The sequence below is a fragment of the Ischnura elegans genome, chromosome 9 (genome assembly GCF_921293095.1).
Source record: "Ischnura elegans chromosome 9, ioIscEleg1.1, whole genome shotgun sequence".
Taxonomy (NCBI): Eukaryota; Metazoa; Arthropoda; class Insecta; order Odonata; family Coenagrionidae; genus Ischnura; species Ischnura elegans.
In genome coordinates, this window is record NC_060254.1 from 42,016,877 (window position 1) to 42,042,851 (window position 25,975).

The 25,975-nt window shown below is 36.9% G+C and overlaps 1 protein-coding gene across 1 annotated transcript; it reads right to left on the reverse strand.

Annotated features, from left to right (window-relative positions):
- Positions 1-648: 648 nt before the first annotated feature.
- On the reverse strand, positions 649-25,944 carry LOC124165305 (vacuolar protein sorting-associated protein 52 homolog). The gene is made up of 13 exons (XM_046542658.1): positions 25,717-25,944; positions 25,544-25,636; positions 25,231-25,406; positions 22,573-22,670; positions 22,147-22,300; positions 21,796-21,928; positions 18,508-18,702; positions 17,490-17,645; positions 15,833-15,987; positions 13,471-13,555; positions 11,984-12,196; positions 7,733-7,910; positions 649-1,202 (listed from the first exon to the last, which is right to left on the reverse strand). The coding sequence occupies exons 1-13, from the start codon at positions 25,855-25,857 to the stop codon at positions 955-957; spliced, it is 2,025 nt and encodes a 674-aa protein (XP_046398614.1). The 5' UTR covers positions 25,858-25,944; the 3' UTR covers positions 649-954.
- Between the last annotated feature and the right edge of the window lie 31 nt (positions 25,945-25,975).

Here is a 25,975-nt window from a genome sequence, read left to right on the forward strand (position 1 = left end):
TGGATTTAATGCTATCAGTTGATTAGCAATTCATGCTGAATGACATGTTAGAGGATGTATACAGGTATGGAGTTGATTTTTGTAACATCAGAAGGTTTTTCCTTCTGAATCAAGATAATTTTTTTGGAAAGGGAAATAATATAACATTTTGAAACTGAATTTCACCTATAGAGTAAGTGAGAGGAGGATTTCTTACTGGTCTGATAGCCATTAATAGATTATGGACAAAATTATGAGAGGTAGCTTACACTTAAAACGTTGGGTGCTTTCTAAAGAAGTGCAACATTAAATTAATTTGCATTTAGAGATATAAATCACAGCCCATATCTTTTCATCTAGAGCTGGCATTTTAGTCTGTCTTGATCATGGTTGATGAAGTTGGAGGCAGTGATAATTTAGTTTAGATCTACATACCATTCACTGTCTAATACGATTATGAAAGTAAAAATGCTGAGGCAAGTACTTCACGACCTGTACAAATGTTGTTTTCTTTAATTTCCTCTTTTTCTGGAGCAATTAAATCCTATAATAACGATAATTTCCAAAAAATAAATTTTGATATCAGTGTTATAAGAACTTAGTATATATGTACTACGCTTCATCTGCTTACATATGGTTATCAGCAATCAAGGGAAATAATACAGAATATGCAGAATCAACTCATCAGCTTCATTTCATTTGCTCAATTGGCTTTAAACAAGAGCCCAAGATCACAATTTCAACACTATTATTTAACAATGAGACACATCAAACATTGTACCGCTCAAGTCTGAAATATTCCATAATCAAGAAAGACAGTAACATAAAGTTTAAAATGTACAATAAAAGGTAGCTTATTCTCACAAATACAAATAATAAATTACCACATAAAATTAACAATTATTGTATACAATAACAGAAATTCACGAATAACAAAAATACACAGGGTATGTGTGCAAAATTTCACAAGGTATATTAGAATGAAGGATTATATCGCTTCATCTCAACCAATATGTGATGACTATTTGTCAGATGATCACGTGCAACCGAAGGAAAGAGACGTTGGAAACGAAAATGATATTCAATTACACGAGACAATGCCTGCTGATGTATCACTGATTCTCTCTCCAACGATGGGAATATTCCTTGAACTTTCTTTTTCAAAGCCTCCAATGCAGCCTTCCAATTGCTGGTGAAATAGTCTGCTAATGCCACAGCTTTACCTGATTGTATTTAAAAATGTACAGAGTTAAATTTTGACTTTTAATGAATTTTTATTATACATTAAAATATTAAACACACGATGAAAAAATAAATATGTAATATTATTTATTCATCTGGTACACCCATGCTTTGCTTAGCACAGGGGATGCGTTCCTTGGGGTCTTTGCACAAATCGAATTTGCGTTATTTGAGATCATATTAACATTGGGATGATAGGGATGCGTTCCCACTAGCATAGGTATTAGGTATCAAATTTCCTATAAACCATTTATATTCCTTGATGGTTTGAGGCTTAACTTTGTGAAAGCGATTCGTTATGAAAAATGAAAAAGAAGAAATTTTGTGCTTTCACATGAATATTTATTTACACATTTACACGACCATGGTTTCAACGTTAGACGTCATCATCAGGTGAACTCTACAGAGGTCCATCACATCACATTCACCATGTCATTAGCCCAGGAATTTAGGAGTGGGAGGCTAATGACATGACGAACCCTTTGGCCTCTCTCTCACCTGAACCTCCACCTCCACCAGCCATACCCTCCCTAAGGGAGCCTCCTCCTCCTATCTTCTTTCTTTCGTATGACCAAGTTCTTTCACCCTCCCTCATCTCTGTTGACCAATCCATTCAACCTAGTTACCTTCCTCTCTCCCCCTCCAAGCCTGGTATAAAATGATGTGATGGACCTCTGTACAATAGGGTAGTTTCCTTCATCAAAGAAACCGGAAGGCATTGATTGCGATTTGTTACCCACCATTACTGTATTCATAATATACAAATTATTTCCTTTTAGAAATACCGGTTTAGACGAATGGCCATGGTCCATTTTTATCTTCATTTGAAAAGGGCCAGATTGGCGCCCATGCGATGCCACTCCACGTGACGTCACAGGGACCTAGTTTCTATAGGAGAAGATAGGAGTTATACATCGTCTGAGATTACCAATGCATGCATGAGGCGCAGAGCTCAGGGAAACATGTCTTAATAATCACCTATTAAAACTGGCTAAGGTCGGAAAGTTTTCTTCGTTTGATAAGGTATTAATAAACCTTTTTTAAGCCAAGCGCTACCATTCAGCAAGATACTCAGCTATCCGCTAGCATCCTGCGTCCTATCAGCGCTCAGAGCCTCGATCAAAGTCACTTCACAAGGAGAGAGGGGGAACCAGAAATGCGTCGCACGGACTTTCCTACTTACGAGTCGCGTTTTTGCGCGCTTGAAATTTTTCACTTTTCATTTAATCGCGAAAAATAGATATCGTCATTTAAAAATCTAAAAGCGCGAAATACGTACTCCAGGAGTAATAATCTTCTGATATAGGCAATAAAAAAATAATAGGAAACCACCCTATTCACCTGATGATGACGTCCAACGTTGAAACCATGGTCGTGTAAATGTGTGAATAAATATTCATGTGAAAGCACAAAGTTTCTTCTTTTTCATGCATATTCCTATAAATAGCCTTAGAAAACCTTTTTTATAAAAAAATTTATAGTTTAAAATATCTTTAAAATTAGTAGGCATGCATTCAAAGATGCTTTTTCTCGTTGAAAAAAAATTCGTACATGCTTTTGAAATCCCTCCTTATGTGTGGGTGGACTAACATATAGGAAAAAAATGCATGCTACCTGAAGACTTTGTATTGCATTGCCGCAGTTGAAGAATTTTCAAACCTCTATAAAAAAATTCTTACGTCACCCAGACCCTTTTTTTGCTCATCCAAATGACAGGCTTTGAACAGGGCCACCCACAGGGGTAGGAGAGTAGAATGCCCGAAGCCACAGAGTTAAGGGGCCGATAATTCAGATTAGTAAGAGTTCAAACACCATTTCTCTTCGGGGGAGGAGGGCCTCACACCCAAACTCTAACCTGGGCCACAAGAAGTCTGTGGGCCAACCTGACTTTGAATACCATTTCATTGCTCATGGAGTTCATGAACAATAAATCATAACTGCCTAAGTCCCCTGAGGCATTTGTACCAAGAAGCAACGTGAAACGATCTTTAAATACCTTAAAAACCTGACGCACATTTTTCTTCCCTGAAAATAAATGAACGAGATGGCATTCTCTTCTAAAACAATTCCGTTTCTTCGACATTAAAAAAGAGTTGAGGAAAGGAGCCACTGCCAATCACAGCTTGGAGTTCATAAGAAAATGTTGCGAGGACTGTGCTATCAGCACTAGCAGATTCAACTGATATCGCAGCACTGAAAATATTTACCTGCACACCATTTAAAATTCCAAAACCAACCAGAGCTTCCACTAAATGTCTCGGAGGAATCACCACCCTCATCTTCTTTTTTTAATTCAAATAAAGCCACAGCTAATTCCCAAAAATATTGTTAAATTGTACCAAAGACTGGAATTTTTACTTTCTGGAAGTTATTTCAACTGTACTTTGAATGCAACTACAGTCATTAACAGTTACTGCTTTTATTTTAAGGACATACATTTTTTGCAACTTTTTTGTGGCTCATTTCCAGTCTTACTACCTCGGAGACCACCTAAACCTCCCACTTTGGCGTTTTAGCAATTTGTAATGCATAATAAATATTATTGTTATTACTAGAGATGTGCGAATAGTATCCGCGAATACTCGAATACCTCGAATACTAGAAAGTATTCGATATTCGAGATTTCGAATAGTTATGCGAAAAGTACCGCCTCGAATACCTCGAATACTTTGAATTTCGCGTCATACACTGTCGCACGCACGTCGTTGGTAGTGACTCGGAAAAATGTAGAGAACTGTAGTCATTTAGTGCTCGCAGCGCCGTTTTACGCAAGCTGACGAATTGCATCAAATTCGTGGATTTTAGCGGTGAAAAGTGTTCGACGAGGGGAACCGAAAATAGTCGGGTGAAAAAATCCGAAAATCCCCGATTCCCCCCACCAGGAGAAACTCAGTGCCGTGGGATAGCAACCTTAGGGCATTTCCCACAATCCTCTATCCCCCTCCATTCAGCACTCGCCTCAACCACTCTGACGCTTTCCTCTTCTCCGAAATCAAACAAAAGGTCCCAGCTCGCGCAGGGATCGCATTACGAAGACCCCTGCTTCGAAAAAAATATCGAGTTACGAGAACAATAAAAACGTGTTTCACGCCCTCCCCCCTTTTCTCACCCACTGACCTTTTTCTGGCTACCTGCTTCGAAGTTCCCCATTTCTGGAGGTCAACTGCTGTGTGAGTACCGTGGGATACTTACATTAGCGCATTTCCCAAGGTCCGGTATCCCTCTCCATTCAGCACTAGCCCCCCCTCTGAGGCTTTCCTCTTCTTCAAAATAAAAAAAAGGTCACAGCTCGCGCAGGGATCATATTACGAAGACCTTAGCTTCGAAAAAATACGCGAGAACAATAGAAACGTGTTTCGGGCCCTCCCTTTCCTCCCCCACTGACCTTTTTTTTCCTACCAGCCTCGAAGTTCCCCATTTCTGTGGAGGTCAACCGCTGCATGAGTCATCTATTAGCACAAAGGGTGTCTAAGAATGACTTTCGTCAATTGATGTTACACCTTTATTGAATTGAAATATTAGTATTGTGCGCGTAATTTCAAAAAGAATGAGACCAAACACGACGTATTTCTGAGTTTATTTAAGCATTTTACGCAAAGAAATAAATGTCAAAACACGACGGAGACTTAGCATTCTGGCGAAACTCGATATGAGCAGCAGAGCTTCTCGGAAGTTGATGCGGTATTTTTTTCCGAAAGCATATATCAAGTTACAATTAATGAGTGGTGCTATAAATCTTTATTGTTACAGTCCCATACAAAGGGATATTTTCTCAGAATATTTGGTTTCTCCCTGATAGCAATTCCAATTCATCTTCTTATCTCGTGAGAACTCCCAAAGATGGACTGAAAATAATTGAAGAAAATCCGGTGGAAAAGAGCTTGTATTTTGCAAAATGCCTCAGATTGTCAGCTAGCACTTGGCAGCAGGAGTGGGGGTAAAGCGATGTTAGTTGAATTAATTATATGCCCAATTGTTTCCATAAAATTAAATTATTCATTAATCAGCTAAATTCCTGTTCGAATCATTTTAAGGAAATCAAAATTACTCCCCTAAATCTTGTGTTGCCTGCTGCATAGGCAACCGAGTCAAACATTCCAGCATTCATCATTTAGTATTCGAGGTATTCGAATATTCGAGCTATGATTTAATATTCGAATTCGATATTCGAATTCGAGAAATCTGCTATTCGACCCATCTCTAGTTATTACTCTAAAATACTAGAGTTACTTTAGTCATTAGCAAATCATTATCATAAATATTGTTATTAATAGACAATAATTTCCATGTGAAACCAAAAAAGAGAAGTAAATTTTGTGAATAAGTAGGCTTTCAATGTAAATTTGAAGGCAACTTCTCTATAGAAAGCCTGCGTTTTTCAGTTCATATCACAAATTAAATGAGGCACAACCTGTATGTATGGCAAAGACCTTACTTTGCAAAAAATACCCAGTTTTGGGCATATCATCAGAATACGAAGTCATAGGCCATGTGGTCATTTTATTTTTAAATTCATGGATGTGTACTATTGCAAGGAATAATTTTGTGGTTATAAGCTAAAAATGACCAATAATGGCAAATATACAGTAGAGGATCAATAAGCCAGAAATCTGAATTATGGAAGAATATAAATAACAGAAGGTTTTCAGGAGTTTTCCAGAATTTCCAGGCTTTTAAGTTTCATGGCTGCAAATACGACAATCTAAGTGGTTTAATTCCCATTACAGAGCCTGGCTATCTTCAATCTAATCCAGCGAGAGCCAGTCAGTATTTGCCATTATTTTCTGCAAAATATTTCGTTATGTGACTAATTATTCCTCAAACTTTCCGGAATTATTGGGAGAGAAATGGGAGTGGATTGAAGCTTAAATAGTGTGTGCCTAATAATTGGCTATTATTTACAGTAATGTGACCAAAGTGGGATTACTTCCAATCCATGGATTAGATAATTACTGATAAATTTATGCTAATAGTCGTGGAAATGACATGGAATTTTCGATAGCTGCTTATTAGAAAATGTGGGGAGGCAAAATATTGATGTTCTAGTCAGATTGTAAAAATCTAGTGCCATTTTCCTTCCACTTACAGGTGGCCTCATCAAAATTACTTTCACGACTTAACTACCTTCATGATTTACGGACAAAGAAGTTTTTCAAATATTTTGAATCTTTCTTTATGCTGTCTTTCATTTAATTTTATTATTTTGGTTGGATTTGCTTGTAACTTGACCCCTTACTCATCCAGTGGTGCAGCGATAGTGGTGCAGTGAGTTTTGGGGGATAAACCCCCCCCCCCCCCCAGAGTTCAGAGAAATTTTTAAGTTTAATCCATTTTACTTAATTGGATTGATATTACTAATTCAAAATTTATGCTTCACGACCCCTTATTATATATATATATTTTTTTTAGATCACGAGATGTGGGTCAATTGTAAATATTATTTATTTTTTCCAAACTTTGCCAACGTTTCGGACATTATATTTGTCCATCCTCAGGGCTATAAAAATGATAATTTAATAAATGACATAACCAACAAAGAAAGAAATCCAAGCAACCAAATTGTAAATAAATAAATAAAAACAACATCAGACTTAAAGGTAAATTTTGAATATGTATTTCCATGTATTTTAATGTATAACAACTGTAAAATTGCCTGTATTTAACTAATTTTGTATCATAAATTATCATTTTTATAGCCCTGAGGATGGACAAATATAATGTCTGAAACGTTGGCAAAGTTTGGAAAAAATAAATAATATTTACAATTGACCCACATCTCGTGATCTAAAAAAAATATATATATTGATATTACTAATATAATAGCTCATGGATTAATAAAATATCCCTCAGAAAGCCGCAAAACTCACCATTTTGAACCATTTATCTTAAAACTCCAAAATTTATTAATCTCGCACATACCGCTTATCCTGGTGGGTATTCCATACCCCCCCACACACTCCGGTATTAGTTGCAGCTAAATCCCCCCCCCAGCCTTAGTTCCTCGCTGTGCCCCTGTACTCATCAATGCATCATTAACACAGATGCCAATGCACGTTCTTAGACCATTATTTTTTCCATGTTGCGGTGTTGCCTACATACAGGTAACATTACCCGAAATATCATTAATTAGGAATACATTGGATCTATCCTCTGGAAATATTGTTAATTAGGAATGTGTCTGGTCCCTCATAATCTGGATTATCGATATTCTACTGTGCTGTTACACGTTTCGATGTATTGAATATTTAGCTTTTATTGCTGATTCAAAATTGATGACTTTGGTGTCACATGAGCTCAATATAAGAAGAAAAAAATAGTGTCCGTCATTTTAGGCACAGTATAAAAGGATGAATCCTTAGTAGTAATCAACCAAAACATTCAAAAACAAAATAATACAAAAAAAATCAGTTTCCCATATATCAAAGTTATATTATATGTACTAGTATATTTAATCATCACTTTATTAATCTAGAACAGCCTGAGTTTGAACCACAGAATTGGTTATACTGACCTTCTTGGAGCCTAAGCTGATCAACTTTGCCTTTTGCTTGAAGCTCTTCTGCATTCAGGACGAACTGCATAAATTCTCCAAAATAAGGGTCCAAAATATCTTTAACATACTCATAACTCTGTTGATTTAACAACCTCTGAAATGATTCAACTTCAGGAGAATCTTCACGAGTCCATTCCTGCAAAATATTAACAATATTAGGGGGGGTTAGAGAAAAAATTGATGATAAATTTATATCAAACTCTTAAGAAAAAATTAGCTTCACAAGTGACACACATTTACAGAAAAAAATTAACCCATATTCAAGGCAATCTATCATTCTTCAGCAGAATTAACAGCAAATTGCAGAACACATCATTTTGAAATTTATCTGTGTTGTTTCTTAGCCACATTGATGTCCTTTCAGAGTTTATTTTTCAATGGCACATTATACATATGTATGTTATTTTCCATCCCAGAAGTGAATTATAACGGAAGAGGGTCTTGTGTGATTTTTTGTATTGGTTGGTCCATGTGGAAAAGCATAGGGAAATCATGCATACATAACAAGGGCTTACATTTGCACTAGCACTATTATGAGTCCATTTCACTGCCCATGTCATTTGGGATAAACTTGTGATAAATGTCATACAAAACGTGAAAATGACAGAATGGTTTGAGAACGAAGATTTCCACAGTGTGCGATGAAATTCTTCATTTTCAGTTATTATGTTAGTTTTGGTTTAGTTTCAGTAGCTGCGGCAACCACAACGATTTCACTGGCACTACTGCCAGTGTTTTCAGGTCGAAAATGCTGGTTCACAATTTCTGCCCTCTTTATATAGGGACCTATTACCGTCAATTCTTGCAGTAACCCTCCCATTGGTCTGCTTGACTAATCTCCTCAAATGGCCCTCTAAATGGTATTCATCGTCTCAATTAAAATGGTCTGTCTGGGTAATTTCAATGGATTCTGTAATTAGTCCGGGTAATATCTACTCTCTTTCACAATTACCTTTGCTTCATTACCGTATGAGCGCGTGTAAGAGGCGCACCTTTTTTCCCAGATATTGCAGCCGAAAATGGGGGTGCGCCTCTTACACAAACTTCTTATCTTCCCCCCTCCCCTTCACCGGTTGCAAGTTCAAGGGGAACTGAGTGGCCTTGGTTTTCAGCGTGAGTCAGTCATCTGAAACCCTGGGTCAAAATCAAGCGGCAGGCAGGGGAGTTTCTCCCTTAGTGACGTATTTTTAAAATGCTCCTGTTTGAATTTCTTGAAAGCATCGCGCCGTTACATCGGTACCCCAGAGGTGAACATTGAAAAGATCGCGCGGGGTGATTCGCTCCGGAGCACGCGCTAAATTTATTGCCACGAGTGGGCATCCCGCGGCATTTATACTGCATATAGTAATATTGGTGTCAAAACCTGCGGTTGAAAAAATTCGAACGAGTGTGCTCATTGTTGGACTTAATGGTGGATAGAAGAAATCGGAAATGCTTATAAGTGAAGAGTGCTGAAGGAGAGGTCGAGGGGAAGAGGGCTCCCTCCCCTCCGTATTTCAAGCTACGAGGCTACGAGCGAAGGAACAAGGGAAGAACACGTCCGATCTTGCATGTGACGTCGTTGCCTTTAAAGCGAAGGGGCGAAGGCGCAGCAATGTGATGTACGCAGTTTGCGTTGCCTGAGTTTCCAGTCCGTCTCGTCTTGTTTGAATGCACTTATGCTACGCTTGTTTCTTCCGAAATTGTGCTGTTTGGACTATGTTGAATATAAGTAGCCTTATTTTAGCTATAAATCTTTGTGTCAATCAATTAGAGCTCAAAAAACTTAAATGCTGTAAGATATACGTCGCGTTAGGTCTAATTCTTTTTAGAACCTCGTGCGTGTCATACAATTGCTGAAAGATATCGAGATATCCTCGAGCTCAGAAGGTGACTCACGTAGCATTTCACCTCCAGAAACTTGGGGAATTGAACCTGGTAGACCGAAAAAGGTCAGTTGGTGGAATGGGGTAGGGATGAAACACGTTTCCATTGTTCCCCTGTAACTTGATATTTTCCTGTGGAGTCTCGGAAAGGAAAAAAACGGCAGAGGCATTAGCTGATGGAGAGCTGAGTGTAGTTCCGTTAGGCCCCTTGCACACACACCGATTTTGGACGGCCGGTAAAATATTGGCCGATATTTTACCGGCGAAGCAATGCTTGCACACGCTGGATTTTTACCGGTCAAACGATACGTTGCTAAGTTTTTGAGCCGGCGCCGGCGATCCACAGTGACAATAGCCGGCAGCTAACCGGCATTTTGCCGGAGCCGGCGTGTGGTCGGCACGTGTGCAAGCTCCAATGCTCTCCCATTGTTCACCATTGGAATGTGGACGGCCGATATTTTACCGGCCGTCCAAAATCGGTGTGTGTGCAAGGGGCCTTAAATCTACGACGTGGTTATTATCCTACGATGCTGAGATTGCCCCGATTGTTGTTCAATCTCTTGGGAAAGCTCATGCCATTTGCCTGTCGTGTTTTGCCTTAAAATTTTCCACGGCTGCAACTCTATTGCAATACTCCTGCGAGAGCTTTTAAACAAAATTGTTCGTGAGTAGGACAAGCAACATAGAGCGATGGCGTATGCAAATAGAGGATCGGAACTCTTTCTACTCCCTCTTATGCCGCCACAGTTATCAAAATTTCCTTTTTCAAATAGTACTGAAAGAGGACATTTCGATAACTGTCGAAATTCCAGGTATACGTCAGCAACACCGCACGATAGGATAAAAAAATGTCGCAAAATTTTTTTTCTTTATAGCTTCCATCCTCAAAATAGGGGTGCGCCTCTTACACGTGTGCGCCTCTTACACAAGCTTATACGGTAAATTTCACGTTGTGCCCCAGGGTCCAGGTGTGCTCTGAGATGGAGTCAGTTGGAACTGTCTGTACTTTGTGGCTCTAAAGAGTTACTGCAAGTGCACTTTCAATGAACGGCAAGTCTTGCCAATGTATGAATTCCTTCATTAGCAAGGCACATTCTAGACTCCTTCATACTGTTACTGGTGGATTACATCTTTGCCTGTGTGTACCATGTCAACAATTTTTTTGACACAGTTGAATCTCGTGGTGACATGGGAGTTTCCTAAAAGCACAGGCAATCCTTTCTGGGCTCCAGCAATGTATGGGATGATTGCCCAGGCTTTCCTGTCTTCATTTCCATCGGAGACATTGGTGTTTAGTTAGGCCTCTGTTAGCTTTATTGTGCAGAGAATATGAAAGGGTGAGGATGTGTGGTCAACCCTTCCCACCACCTTGACACAGCACTTATCAGCTAGAGCTCATTATACAATCTTGCATCTACCTAACCAGATGGTACTGGACTGCCCCAGAATGGCACGAGACGGATGTGTATCTTTGTATAGCCTTCATATGCAGGATAATTTAGTATATTCCACCAATTTACCAAAATATACTCCCTGCCTGCTGAGCGGGAATTCAATGGTGCCTTGAGACTCAGACCATGTGATTGCCTCTTTTGCGATTCTTTGTTTGAGTTGTAACATGTGGAATGAAGATACTTTTCCAGATGGATCAACCAACAAAAAATATCATACGAGACCCTATCTCATCATAACGCACTTATACTGTGTAATGAAACTATATTGAACTTGTCTGAGGGTGCTTTCCTTGGTGCCACGGCTAAAGGGAATGTGGACCTTTCCACTATCCAAGACAGTTTGACAACTCAGTACATGCATGTTTGAGTGCTCAGACATTTTTCAGAGTGGTCTACTGGACCGTAACATGCCTGACAACTCATTACTGGATGCTGGGAGTGCAATCATTAGTTATAGGAGGCCAACATTGCATTGCTAGATGATCTTAAAGCCCCTACATGGCACTTAATTGATTTCCCTCATTACCTGATCAATTATCAAGTGATTAATGTATTTATATAAGTAGACAGAATTTAGAGTTTTGGTGCCATTGTAACTGATTATTGAGGCAATTTTTTGCTATACATATTTATCATTTGAACATAATTATTTCTAAAAATAACATTGAAATGTTAACGTTTCTACTTCAGGATAAATATAAATGCTTAAATTAGCCAAATTTTTCCCTTTTCGTGCCATAATAACAGGAAAAGAATAAAATCCTTGGTAAGCATTAGCTATAATGAGTTTACAGTATAAGAATTATTTTCCAAGGATCTTCAGATCTTCAGCACCAATTACAACAGACTTCTTCAATAGTTACGTTAAGAGTAACAAAAGTTTTGATTACCATTAAAACACCTAGTACCATATCATAATTATTGATAAGGAATATGTTTTGTTCCTCCCTCTTCGAGAACACAGATGCCATTTTAAGCATGAAGCACTGAACTTCATCTCGCAGTTCCCTTAAATCCACCAACATGGTCTTGGTTAGCTCACTTGGGAATGTTTCACTCAATCCAATAAGGGCAGAACTGAATTCAGCATACCGTCTTGTAATCTGTAAACAAACAAAGAAGAGACAAATGATGTGAGATCAATGTTTTATTGTGAATTTATAAAAAATAAGATACTTTAAAGCAATATTGGACCCAAAATTTGTAATCCCTATGTCCGAGAACCTCATATGTAAGAACATTTGGGTAAGAATCCACAAATTTTAAGTGAGGAGGGTAAGATCAGTTTTCATTTTGAACAATCACACCATGGTATACTGCCTTGCGGCAAATTAGCACTCTTCCTCATTGCCTTAAAGTCATGGTTTATTGTGCAGGCCCTCATTTTCACAATGTCATCACATTATACACAAAAATATGTTAATGTATAACCACATAAACGTACTGTGGCAGAACTAATTAATTCAAGATTAACTGTCTGAATCCAGCAAAAGTGCAGTATCTAATCAAAAAGAAAATCAGCCAAAAATTTTACAATTCTGAAAGATTCCCAAAAACCTGGAATTTTCAACTTTCTTTTCAAGAATAAAAAAATTATCCATTCCATAGGATTTATCTTAGCAGAGCTAGAGATTATTGAATTGGTACATTCCTTTGAGCATTGCTAGTGAAAATTTCTTAACTATTTGGCCGATGTGGCAAGCTCTGACATTGAGAAAGGTAGCTACTTTCTCAGTCGAAATGGATGGTAACTCTTATTCTAAATGCTTTTTCCTGTGTGAGGTTATAAAATAATTGCAGTGATATCACTGCAGTAATCTTGGTTCAAATTTCAAAAGAGCGGGCCCATGTAAAATGATGTTTGGTTACCACAAAGTAAACTCCTGGCCCCCTCAACTTCATTACGCATGGAGCTACAATGAACATAAAGAAGTCAGATCTGTTGATGACTGCTTGTCCATTAAAAAGAGTATAATTCCGTTTCATAGTTGGAGAATAAATAATGATAAGTCCATTAATAAAAATAAATGTTTTTTTGCTATATATCATAGGGGTAAACATCCTGTGAAATTTCCCTACCACAAAAATAATGAATATCTTAATAGGAATGATGTCATCTAAGATTTAGAAGTAATATCCATGACTTTGAAAAGAATATTGATATGATATGTAAAATACCCAATTATCTCCTTGGATTTTTTTAGCAACTAAGGACTTCCAAGATATTTTAACACTTATAAGATTATATTTATCACTTTTTTACCTGTTTTAAAATATAGAAGTGTTATTTGGTCAACAAACTATTCATGTCATAGAGAACACGCTAATATGGTCTAGAAAAGATTAATTCACACTACATAACATACATATTACTTACATAATGAGGCCTCATAACCTTGTTGAATTTTTCTGTTCCAAAATTCCTGACACTCTTTATGTGCAGTTCCAGAACATATTTAAACCTTAAAAATCAAATCAGATAAAGCAATTAATGAACATTATCTTTATTGTAATGACTCATATGTTTTTACGTGGACAATTATAAAAGCATATGCATAAAATTAAGGACATAAATTAATTGTTAAGGAAGTATAACATTAATATTTGATCAGCTTATAAGCTATTCATTCCAAGTACTCCAGAGAAGGCCATCTAAAGCCCCTAAGCCTTCTCACCTTACCGAGAGACATTTTCCTGATACTGTCCCCCCAACAACCAAAAGCGCCCCACAAAGAAAAGTGTTGTGTACTTCAAAGAGGGAAAAAGGAAGGAAACAAAATATTGGTGTCATGATTGTTCTGCTGGTTTGTGTCCTCCTCCATGCTTCAGATTATATCATGTTCAAAATGATTTCTAAACATACATATTCATTGAATTTTTAACTAAACGTTCTTTGTGAGATATTTGCACTAGACTAATAGATGCAGATCCAGATTTAAAACAATAGTCATGATTTACCATACCATTTATTTACAATTTCATTTCTCTTCTTGTTTGCTTCAAACAATTTCTTTTTTTTTTGAGTTTTTATTTGATGGTGTTTTTGAGTAGAAATGAAGTATTGTACCGTATAAGCGCGTGTAAGAGGCGCACCTTTTTTCCCAGATATTGCAGCCGAAAATGGGGGTGCGCCTCTTACACAAACTTCTTATCTTCCCCCCTCCCCTTCACCGGTTGCAAGTTCAAGGGGAACTGAGTGGCCTTGGTTTTCAGCGTGAGTCAGTCATCTGAAACCCTGGGTCAAAATCAAGCGGCAGGCAGGGGAGTTTCTCCCTTAGTGACGTATTTTTAAAATGCTCCTGTTTGAATTTCTTGAAAGCATCGCGCCGTTACATCGGTACCCCAGAGGTGAACATTGAAAAGATCGTGCGGGGTGATTCGCTCCGGAGCACACGCTAAATTTATTGCCACGAGTGGGCATCCCGCGGCATTTATACTGCATATAGTAATATTGGTGTCAAAACCTGCGGTTGAAAAAATTCGAACGAGTGTGCTCATTGTTGGACTTAATGGTGGATAGAAGAAATCGGAAATGCTTATAAGTGAAGAGTGCTGAAGGAGAGGTCGAGGGGAAGAGGGCTCCCTCCCCTCCGTATTTCAAGCTACGAGGCTACGAGCGAAGGAACAAGGGAAGAACACGTCCGATCTTGCATGTGACGTCGTTGCCTTTAAAGCGAAGGGGCGAAGGCGCAGCAATGTGATATACGCAGTTTGCGTTGCCAGAGTTTCCAGTCCGTCTCGTCTTGTTTGAATGCGCTTATGCTACGCTTGTTTCTTCCGAAATTGTGCTGTTTGGACTATGTTGAATATTAGTAGCCTTATTTTAGCTATAAATCTTTGTGTCAATCAATTAGAGCTCAAAAAACCTAAATGCTGTAAGATATACGTCACGTTAGGTCTAATTCTTTTTAGAACCTCGTGCGTGTCATACAATTGCTGAAAGATATCGAGATATCTTCGAGCTCAGAAGGTGACTCATGTAGCATTTGACCTCCAGAAACTCGGGGAATTGAACCTGGTAGACCGAAAAAGGTCAGTTGGTGGAATGGGGATAGGATTAAAAAAATGTCGCAAAATTTTTTTTCTTTATAGCTTCGATCCTCAAAACAGGGGTGCGCCTCTTACACAAGCTTATACGGTAATCATTAAAAAACTTTCACCATACCAGAGGAAAGATTAAAAAAATATATATTTGTAACATGTGGTTGCCCTCTTTGCCCCCTTGATTTGACAAAATTTCTAACATTGTAATTTACTTGTTGACATCTTTCAAAACATTCTGCAACCACTAAGTAGATGAAATGAGTTACAAATCATTCTACACCAATGTATTCATCACTTGTACGAATTAGTTAATTGTTCTCCTTTGTAACTTGAAAAAAATTAATCTTTTGACATAAAATTAATTTTTAAATCACAAACGTTCAATATTTCAAACGAATACTGAAAATATTGGTTTTATAGAGAAATAATAATGAAATGTTTGTGTTTAATCTTCGTGCAACCAAAATAGAAATTTGGGCTCAGTGTAAAATTAAATACCCACCACATGTTGGGCAGGTAAAAATTAAATACCCAGATATGTGGTTAGCGCATTTAATAACATTCACTTGCCTTCAAAAATACTTCTCAAGCATATGGACAGGTTTTATCAAGCAAACCAAACATTTTAAACGTAACATTTTTTCTGAGTAAATAATTGCCTAAGAGCATTTTAGGTTAAAAATAATATACAATACCTGGGTTGAAAGATGTTTATCAAATCATCTGAATACTTTGCCAAAGCTGGTACCCCTCTCTTCTGACTCAGAACCAAATACCTCAAAACGAGTTGTGCACACAAAAATAATGCAATGGCATCATAACATTCGGCCACATATCCTTCCAGGTTTCTCTAATGACATAAAATAGCAAGAATTATTTTAATTATTATTCATTTTTCAAATGCAATAATGAATTAATTATTATTAGTTAACTATTATTTACAACAATTAATAATTATTATTCAGTATTAATCTGCAAGATGAATAAAGAACTCATTAAAAAAATATCTAGAGAGATCTCAGACAAGAATGATGACCGAAATCAAAGCCATATGGAGCCATACAATTCTGAATATAACCAGTCAACCCAAACATTTAACAAAGATTCTTACTAAAAAGAAAACATTGATAATACTGCATGCATTTACTTCCAGTAAAGTTCAATAATGATTTCTATGAGCAACGAGAAAACTAAGATCCATAGATCTATAATTTTGAATTAATAGTATTGAAATTCACAGTTTTGAGACACTTCCTCTACATTATAATGGTTCATAAACATTTGAAGGACGACACAATAGAGGTGATGATGAGATATTATGTTAGACATTCTAAAAGAGATTGAGCGCCAATTATTCATGGAATAGGGTAGTTTCCTTCATCAAAGAAAATGAAAGGCATTGATTGCGATTCATTACCCACCATTAGTGTATTCATAATATACAAATTATTAAGTTTTCGAAATCCCAATTTAGAGGAATCTTAATGGTCAATTTTAACCTCCTTTGAAAAAGGCCAGATTGGTGTCCATGCAATGCCACTCCACGTGACGTCATAGGGACCTAGATGCTATGCGAGTAGAAGGAGTTTTACATTGTCTGAGATTACCAATGCATGCATGAGGCACAGAGCTCAGGGAAATATCTCTTAATAATCACCTATTAAATTTGCCTAAGGTCGGAAAGTTTCCTTCATTTGATAGGGTATCAATAATCCTTATTTAAGCCCAGCGCTACCTGCTAGCAGGGTACTCTACGCTACCGCCATGCTCGGCAGCAAGCACCCTGCAACTTAGCGGGGTTCATAGCCTCGCACCCAGGTGGCCTCAACAGCAGCAGCCAGATGTCACATTGGCTTTTCCCAGCATTCATACTTTGCCATCGCATTTTCGCATGCTTGAAAATTTTACCTTTTCATTTAATCGTGAAAAATATAAATCTTGTGATATAAAGTTGTAATATGTACTCCAGGAGTAATAATCTTTCGATTTAGACAATAAAAAATAATAGGAAACCACCCTATTGTAGAGGGAATCTAAGGGAAGAATGCAGAAGAGAGAATAATGGAGGCTATAAAAGAAGACAATGGGAGAGATTGAGGGGCTAGCTAAGGACTGACAATTGAACAAATTATTAAATGAATGATGGATAGTTAGCATTCTACTGTATGTATTCTCCAGAAATTCAACAGCACCTCAGATAGAAAATGAGACCTCGGATAAACCTAAATTAAGGCGCACATGGAAAAATAAATTTTTAAACTATAGCTATTAATACATTAATCTGCACACAAAACTTAATTTATAATAAAATATTATATCACATTCATTGCGTTAACAAAATAAAAAACTCACTTTTAACAAAGCCAAACATCGGCCCATGATTTGATGGAAAAGGTCTTGAGCTGATGAGTCGGTCACAAGGAAGAACTCTTTTATGAAAAGGTATTCCCTGCACGAATTATCAACTAGGGCATAGTGTTCACTTCGAAATAACGCTTCAAAAGGATACTGTAAGAAAATTAACAATGTAATAAATCAATCGATTGCTGGTGAATGATATCAAATAACATTAGCTCTAGGAGGACAGGAGTTTCGTGCTACCTATAAGGACAGCAGGGGTCATTTGACTCCAACATTTTTTTTGGAATAAAACGCCTCATTTTCATCCATTATTCAGTTTCAAAATATTATTATATAGTTATATACTAGTTGAAATATTATTATACAGTTATATATTATGTAGTTATAATTTGGGAGATCAGTTCATTAAAATCACTTTTTAACATTATTAAATATTATTTAGAAATTCAATTGTTTGTAACAATTATTTTTAAAATCATCATTAATCATATTCAGCAGTCAATTCCATATCTAATCATGAAAATAAATGCACTAAAAAGTGTTTATCATTCCAACAATGGGCACAATGGGTTTACAATTTTTGCATTAAAAATTTAAAAAATTATTACTTTGTTGTATGTATATCTCTATGATATTATTATAATATTTGGATTTATTCACAATTTCATAATTTCTGGATTTGAAATCAGTTAAAAGAGCATCAGCACAGGTAAACGATGCTGAGTTAAAAATGCAATTCATTAATAAATAATGTAGATTACATAATAGATGATATTTTACTCAAGAGGAAATAAATTCCGTCAACTTTGAAAGTTTAAAAAGCGAGTGCAAAATCACTCACACCATATTCCAGACCTATTGTGAGTCAAACCCATTTTAAAGCTGAAGTTTTTTGTCCATGACTTTGTAAATACCTTCTTGAAAGGAACAAAACAGTTTACTTGATAATTTAATAATATCCAAATAGTCAGAAAAGAAAAACAAGTAACTAAGAGGAGAATCTCATTACCTTTTGAGAAGCCACTGCATGAGGTACAATGGCAGGGTCTTCTAGCTGAGACGTTAAAACATCCCCCCTCTTGCCCATAGAGAACAGTGTGCCTTGGGTACGCAACGGGGCTCTGTGGCCAAACAGACTGACGCCACCACGACTACTTCCTTCCTCAACACCCATCAAGTCTTCCTTGGTAGCAACTTCTTCATACTTAATAGAACATACAAGTAATGAGCACACACAACAAGAAAATGCTTGATGATGACATTTATGATAGTTCATCTTTGATAGTTCTTTTTGAAAATAAGAGAATTCCACATTTTGCATTTTATTCACATTGGTCCCAACAAAATGGGTCTTGCTAGCAAAGTTTTGGACGTAGTTAGGATTCCTCCTTCTCTTTCAGTTTTGTTTGGGGTAAGGATGGACGGATCTAGGATTGTTTTTGGATCCGGATTCGGATCGGATCCTTGATTTTCAGAGCTGGATCTTTCGTATCGGTTACCAATTTTCGGATCCAAATGCATTTTCAAATTCCTGCTATTAAACAAAGTAATCATTCAAGTTTATTCTGGGTACACACAATCAAAGGAATGCTTTTTAGATTTTCATACACATTTTAATATTTTTATAAATTAAAAATAATTTTTATAGGCTTTCAAGTTGTTTTTTAAAAACATCTTTACATGCTCAGAACCTAAACTGTTACGCTTGGATTTGGAAATGAAAATAGGAAATATCTTCGGATAAACCACTGACAAGTAGCGTAGCGAGAGGGGTAAGTCCAGGGGTTCCGGACCCCCGTAAATATAAAAACACAAAAACTTTCCTTCACAAAAGGAAACAAAATATTGAAAAATCATGAATTCACAATAGATATTTTTGAAAAAATGAAATTTTTATTTCGATTATGAAGGGTGTTAAAATTAGTTTGAAACCCTCTACTTTGTACCCCGTTTTTTAAAAACTTTCCCCCCTGATTTTGGACTCCCCCTAACTAAATTCCTGGCAACCCCACTGCAATCAACTGCATTCATATTTTCCTCACACACGTTTCCCCCAAATTTTGTCATTTTCTCATTGAATTTCGATTTGTATTTCACCCGAAAATGCTTCAGTATGGTGAGGTGGATTTAGCACTTCCTCGCGATAATTTCACGCCACAGTGCACGCACATGGCATACATTAGTTCTCCTTATCTCAATAGAAATGTTTCTACACAATGACAGACATTTTTATCAGTACATCATTAAATTAAATTGCAACTGCATAATCAGCAACACAATAAACAACAAAGGAGAGGTGGAGGGGAAGGAGCGTGCTCCCTCTGTATTTAAAGCAAGGAGGCTACAAATGAGGGAGTCAAGGACGAACAAGTCAGATCTTGCTTCAGTGACGTCGTTGCCTTCAAAGCGGAGCCATCCATGCCTCGTGATATATGCAGTAGGCATTTCGAATCCGTCTCTACTTGTTTGAGGAGTTAATGCTGCGCTTGTTTCTTTGAAAACTGTGCTGTATGGACAATGTTGCATATTAGTATAGTGTTGTGGCGGCCGAACCTCCTGCCTCGCCGCCACACCGCTTGCCTGGAGGCAACATAAACCGCGCTCTCTCATTGCTTCCCCTCAACAGGCCGGCTAGCCCAGCAGTAGCGCGGTCGCCTCCCAAGCGGGCGGCCCGCATTCGATTCCCAGTGCCGGAGAGTGAAATTATTTATTGATTTTTCAGATTGCCTTCTAGAATTCTTTTCTAGAATTTTCTTTCATGTTCGAGAAAGGTACATGGAATATTCTGGGTGTGATCCAACAGAATAAATACTGCGGCCTTTCGGCCGGCAAGTCAGTCTTGTATTCGGAACGGATCAATAAACATCGTCCCAAACTACTACATTGACTTCTCACTGCTAGCAGACAACCCCGATGCCTGCTACAGTCTCATTGTAAATAGAAAACGTAGTGGTAACGAATTAGAGCTGAAAAATAAACAGACATATCGTCAGGAATGCGTCAAGTTTGGTCTAATTCTTTTTTAAATCTTGTCTAATTGTCAAAGCTATCGAGACATCTTCGGGCCCAGAAAATCAATCACCTAGCATTTGTCGTCGAGAAACAGCGAATTGAAGCAGGTAGGCCAAAAAAGGTCAGTTGATGAGACGGGGTAGGAATGAAACACCCTTGATAATTTGATATTTTCCTTAGAAGACGATAATTTATGGTCTGTGTGATTTCGGAAAAAAAAAAAAAAAACAACAGAGGCACGGGCTGATGGACGGCCGAGGGCGGTTTTCTGAAATCTGCGACGTAGTTACTTTTGACGTGGTCATTATCCTACGACACTGAGATTCCCCCAATGATTAATCAATCTCTTGGGAAGAGTCACATTATGTGCCAGTCGTATTTAGCCTTTTTTATTTTCAACGGCTGAAATTCTGCTACGTAATCTATACGAGAGCTTTCAAACAAAACGGTTCATGAGTAGGACAAGAATCACATGCGACAGCGCATTCAAAGAGAGAATTGGAACTCTTTCTACAAAAGAAAGTTGCATTCACTGAAGCTATCATTTTCAATTTAGGATCTAGATTCGATGTCTTCCGCGACTTTGGATCTGATGAATCCAATGAAGGGCAATATCCGCGGATATTTGGATCCGAGGTATCCGATCCGACCATCCCTAGTTTGGGGTGCTGAATCTGATTCAGAGGTTTGCTGACAATATTTCATGAAAATTCTGCATAATTCACAAAAGAAAGACCAAAAAGTGTTATTTATTTTACCTTTTGTTCAATTTGCAATAAATTTGACAAGATGAAAGTAAATGAAAGCCATTTTTGGATTCAGCACTGATAATTATAATGGACTTAATCATCTAAAACAAAAGTCACCACCATTGTAGGCTTGTTTTAAGCTAACAGTAACTGTCAAAATAAAAATTGTTGAACAGAACTGAGATCTTATCAATATTTGTGAAAACTCAGTTCCTTAAAAAGTAATTTTTTTGGATCAGTTATAAGGAAAATTTTAAGCATAATAGTTTCTTTACAAAAACACAAAAATGCACAAAAACCAAGGGTATAAAGTATTGAAGACATTCATTTAGAAAAACACTATATCGGAAAGGCATATTGGTTGAAGCATATGTGCATTCTATCTACTACATATGGCCTGCCTCAGTCAAGTTTAAAAAAGAGATATGATCAGACTGGAAAGACAAATCTATATTCTCCAGCCAAAATCAACAAGTTAAAGATGGAAAAAAAATCAAAAGTAAATGCATATAAGTCTATCAGTAACAGCTACCTACCTGGAGTTTCATCAGGCGAGACGAATAAGATTTAAAATAAGAATAGTAAATCTTACTCATGGTATCCACGTATTCACACAAAACTTCTTCTGCAGCATGTCGCTCATTGGACATAAGGAACTGGTAGAAAAACCTGGAAGTAAAAACTCTCTTTGTACATCAATTAATTCACATAATGATAAATAACAACATTCAGGCACTACCCAAAGGGTTAACCAAAAATTAATAATCTGAAAGAAAATTTGAAGTATTTTCATAGATACTTAGGAATACTGAAACAAAATTCTGTCATACTTAGAATAGCATCAAACTTGAATTTTAATACAGTTGTTAAATTTGAGTTTTACTTACTTATACTTAAGCAAGGTATTTTGAGTGACCTGGTAATTTGCCATAGGTTTCCGAAATTTATATATTTGCTCCAGTAAATAAACTCTAACTTTGGAGATGGCTTTCAATTGAAGATTTTCTAAAACACCTCTTACATCCTGGCAAGAACGAGCATCTAAAAAATAAAAACAAAACAGATTCAAGATTTGACTTCACAGATTACATGGAGAATGTGAATGAAGCACAGTGACCTACTTAATGATTAGCTAAATTAGTAATAAACAGAGCCAATTAATATTAAAAAGAGCCAATTAATATCAAACAAAGCACAGAAAATATTTAACTTTCATGGCATGGATGTTATGCATTCCATTAAAGTTCGATAGCCCCCAATGCAATGTCTTTTAGGATTCTTGAATGATTTTATAAGTAATAAAATACCTTTACCTCGAAAACTTTGCGTTTTCACAAAATTAATTTTCTCACTTAAAAGCTGAAGTTGGACCATGAAGTCTTTTTCTGTCACAGGAGTATCAAGAATGTGCCTATGAAATTAAAAAATAATGCAGTGATTAAATTATGCATATTTCACAGCAAGGCCTTAGTTAAAACATTAACAAGCTCTGAAAATACTACATAAAATCATCAGCAGACAACATAATTCACTCAAGCCAATTTTAGCAGCACGGCCGATATTTCTGTTGCATTAATGTAATAGGTCCTACGTATTAACTTTCACAGAGTCCTTGATCTTGAGATAGAAATTTTAGTTTTTAGATAGAAATTATTTTATTGCCTGTAAGTGTCTTACCACGTTGCGTACGGATGGCGAGAATAGGGTGGTTTCCTATTATTTTTTTATTGCTTTAATCGAAAGATTATTACTCCTGGAGTACGTATTTCACGCTTTTAGATTTTTAAATGACAACATCTATTTTTCGCGATTAAATGAAAAGTAAAAATTTTCAAGCGCGCGAAAACGCGACGCTTAAGTATGAATGCCGGGAAATATCTCCGTACGTCGTATTTCTGGTTCCCCCTCCCGCCCGGTGAGGTGACCTTGAGGTGAGGCTTAGCGCTGATACGTCGCAGGATGCTAGCGGATAGCTGAGTACCTTGCTGAATGGTAGCGCTTGGCTTAAAAAAGGTTTATTAATACCTTATAAAACGAAGAAAACTTTCCGAACTTAGCCAGTTTTAATAGGTGATTATTAAGACATGTTTCCTTGAGCTCTGTGCCTCATGCATGCATTGGTAACCTCAGACGATGTATAACTCCTATCCTCTCGTGTAGAAACTAGGTCCCTGTGACGTGATGCGGAGTGGAATCGCATGGGCGCCAATCTGGCCTTTTTCAAATGAGGATAAAATTAGACCCTTGCCATTCGTCTAAACCGGTATTTCAAAAACCAAATAATTATTGTATTATGAATACACTAATGGTGGGTAACGAATCGCAATCAATGCCTTTCGTTTTCTTTGATGAAGGAAACTACCCTATTCTCGTCATTTTTTTCCCGAATGTTCCGAACGGATGACAAAGATTCTCGTCATTTAGGCACGTCAACCTAATCAATTTTAAAGCATACAATACGTATTCGTTAGTACATTTTCAGCTGTTGTTCGTTATTCATAATGAATTGATGCATCATAACGTTTGATTGGGTAAAGTTATATTCTAAACATTAGCTTTTTAACCATGTTTAAACCAAAGGCATTACGCCCTAATAGGCACATATTTCCAATCTCAACACCTCCACCCAGAATTCTTAGGAATTTAAATACCCCGGCACGCAACGTGTTAAGATAATAATTTCATTACTTTCATTTGAGGCATTCATGACAATAAAGAATATGAGAATGAATAAGGAGTATTAGAAATTAGATTCAGAGAAACATGTGCACTGCTTTCAATATTTTGTGCCATGCAATTGAGCTCTATGGAGCAATTTGGCCACTGAGAAATGAAAATTTAACTACATATAAGATATAAGACAAGCGAAACACGGGCATTACACTGACAATGGACCACTGAAGATGACTTGAATTTCCTCAACAAACTCTCAATTGGACTATAAAGAAAATTACAAATAAAGACCAATGCAAATGCAAAAAATGCAGAATTTCAAGGGAGCACCAGATATATTCATCCATACATTTAAAATTTTAAAGCATCTGATAAAAGAGTGTTTATAAAATAAATGATGATTGTGAACTTATACTTGAACTTGTGATATATTGTTGGAAGCTACTGTTGAGTCAGTGTTACGTAAAGCCGAGAAAGGGCTTCAGCCCTCACTATGTTAGCCCTCAAGGGGTAGTAGCATATTGGTTATTTAATATATCTATTCTTCATAATTCTCTATGTTCACAGCTTACCATGTAATGAAGCCATTAATTAGTCCACTAACTTCCAGGGGTCAATGCAAGGGAAAGTCCCCCATTCCCTAAATCCAAAGGAATATTTTTTTACGGAGGCCAATTATTGTAAATTATTATCTAATTTACATACATAATAGTCATAATTATTTATAATACTATTCATATTAGACTGTTTAGGAGGTTCACTTTAGACTGTGCCCCCAAAACTTGTGGAGGGGTTCATACCCCTAGACCCTTCCCCCACACGCTAAGGGCGTTTCCGGAAATTTCCCCAAAATTTCTATCGGACTCCACCTTAAGGTAATTACCTTCTACAGTAAAAACGAAAATACAATTTCATTTACACGGACACACATTATTCTAGAGAACGATCAGCCTTTATTAAATTATTCTCATATTAAGTTTTTTTTTTAATATTTGAACCTGTTTTGTGAATGGCCGCACATAGAGGTAAAACCAAGAGTTTGAAACTTATCTAACCTCAACTTGGACAGATGCAAATCACTGGCAGCGTTTGCTAAGCCATCAAATTCGGACACAGGCCTGAATGCACATGTACTTAATTACGTATAAAAATATTGCCTACTTTTAAACTTTATGCTTTATAAACTACATTAATTCAATTATATAGAAGACTGTGTCACATTCTGACCATTTACCATTAAAAATTACGACTAAACAGTAAACACACAGATCTGTAAACTTGAGGCAAAGTTTACTTACGACATTAGAGATTCTGAAACTGCCATTTCATCAATGAACTGAGACAACTGTCCTCTAATTCCTTGACGATTGTGAAGTCGTTGGCTCATCGCCACTGACTTCTGTTGCAAGGACATAATTTCATGACTGATGCTTCCCAGATCGGATTGGAAATTTAGCAACATTGACTCCATCCGCTGCGGTTGTGGAAAGAATTTAGCCCAACATAAGTACGTCGATACCAATATAAAACAGTTTATATAAGATGACAAGGAGCAACTACAATGCTTCCAACTATAACAGAAAATCTTCTGTAATGATTAAGGACACCAACCTCTAAAATATTGTCACAGGCTGCAATTTGATTATGCAGACTTGCAATATTTTGACTCTCCTTAACATAATCTTTGATAGATTTATTTTCCACCTGCAAAGATTAAATAATATTTAAGAGTCAAAAAGTATGCTATGACACCGTCATCTCCACGAATTATCTCAAGTCTGTACCTGCTTCAGTTCTTTTTCTATTTGCTTAGAATACTGTCTTAAATCTGTTCCAGTTTTTACGATTTCTTGAACAACTTCATCCTCTAAATTCTGTTGAAGTTGACAATCTATTTCGTCCAACAAATCGCTATCTTCTTCCATTATTCATAAAAATGACACAACAACAAATACATAAACAACAAATTTCACACGTAAATTATCTTGCGGAAATCGATCTTCGTGCATGTCTGCAATTGGCCAACGCCGACGTGCCAAATTT

What these genes read in the sequence shown, in the direction of transcription:
- LOC124165305 (XM_046542658.1), bottom strand. Translation starts at nt 25,857, where the DNA reads ATGGAAGAAGATAGCGATTTGTTGGACGAAATAGATTGTCAACTTCAA. An exon ending in GAAAACGCAAAGTTTTCGAG is followed by an intron (nt 22,301 to 22,572) that starts GTAAAGGTATTT and finishes TTTATTTTTTAG; the next exon opens with ATGCTCGTTCTTGCCAGGAT. An exon ending in ATAAACATCTTTCAACCCAG is followed by an intron (nt 13,556 to 15,832) that starts GTATTGTATATT and finishes TTGATTTTTAAG; the next exon opens with GTTTAAATATGTTCTGGAAC.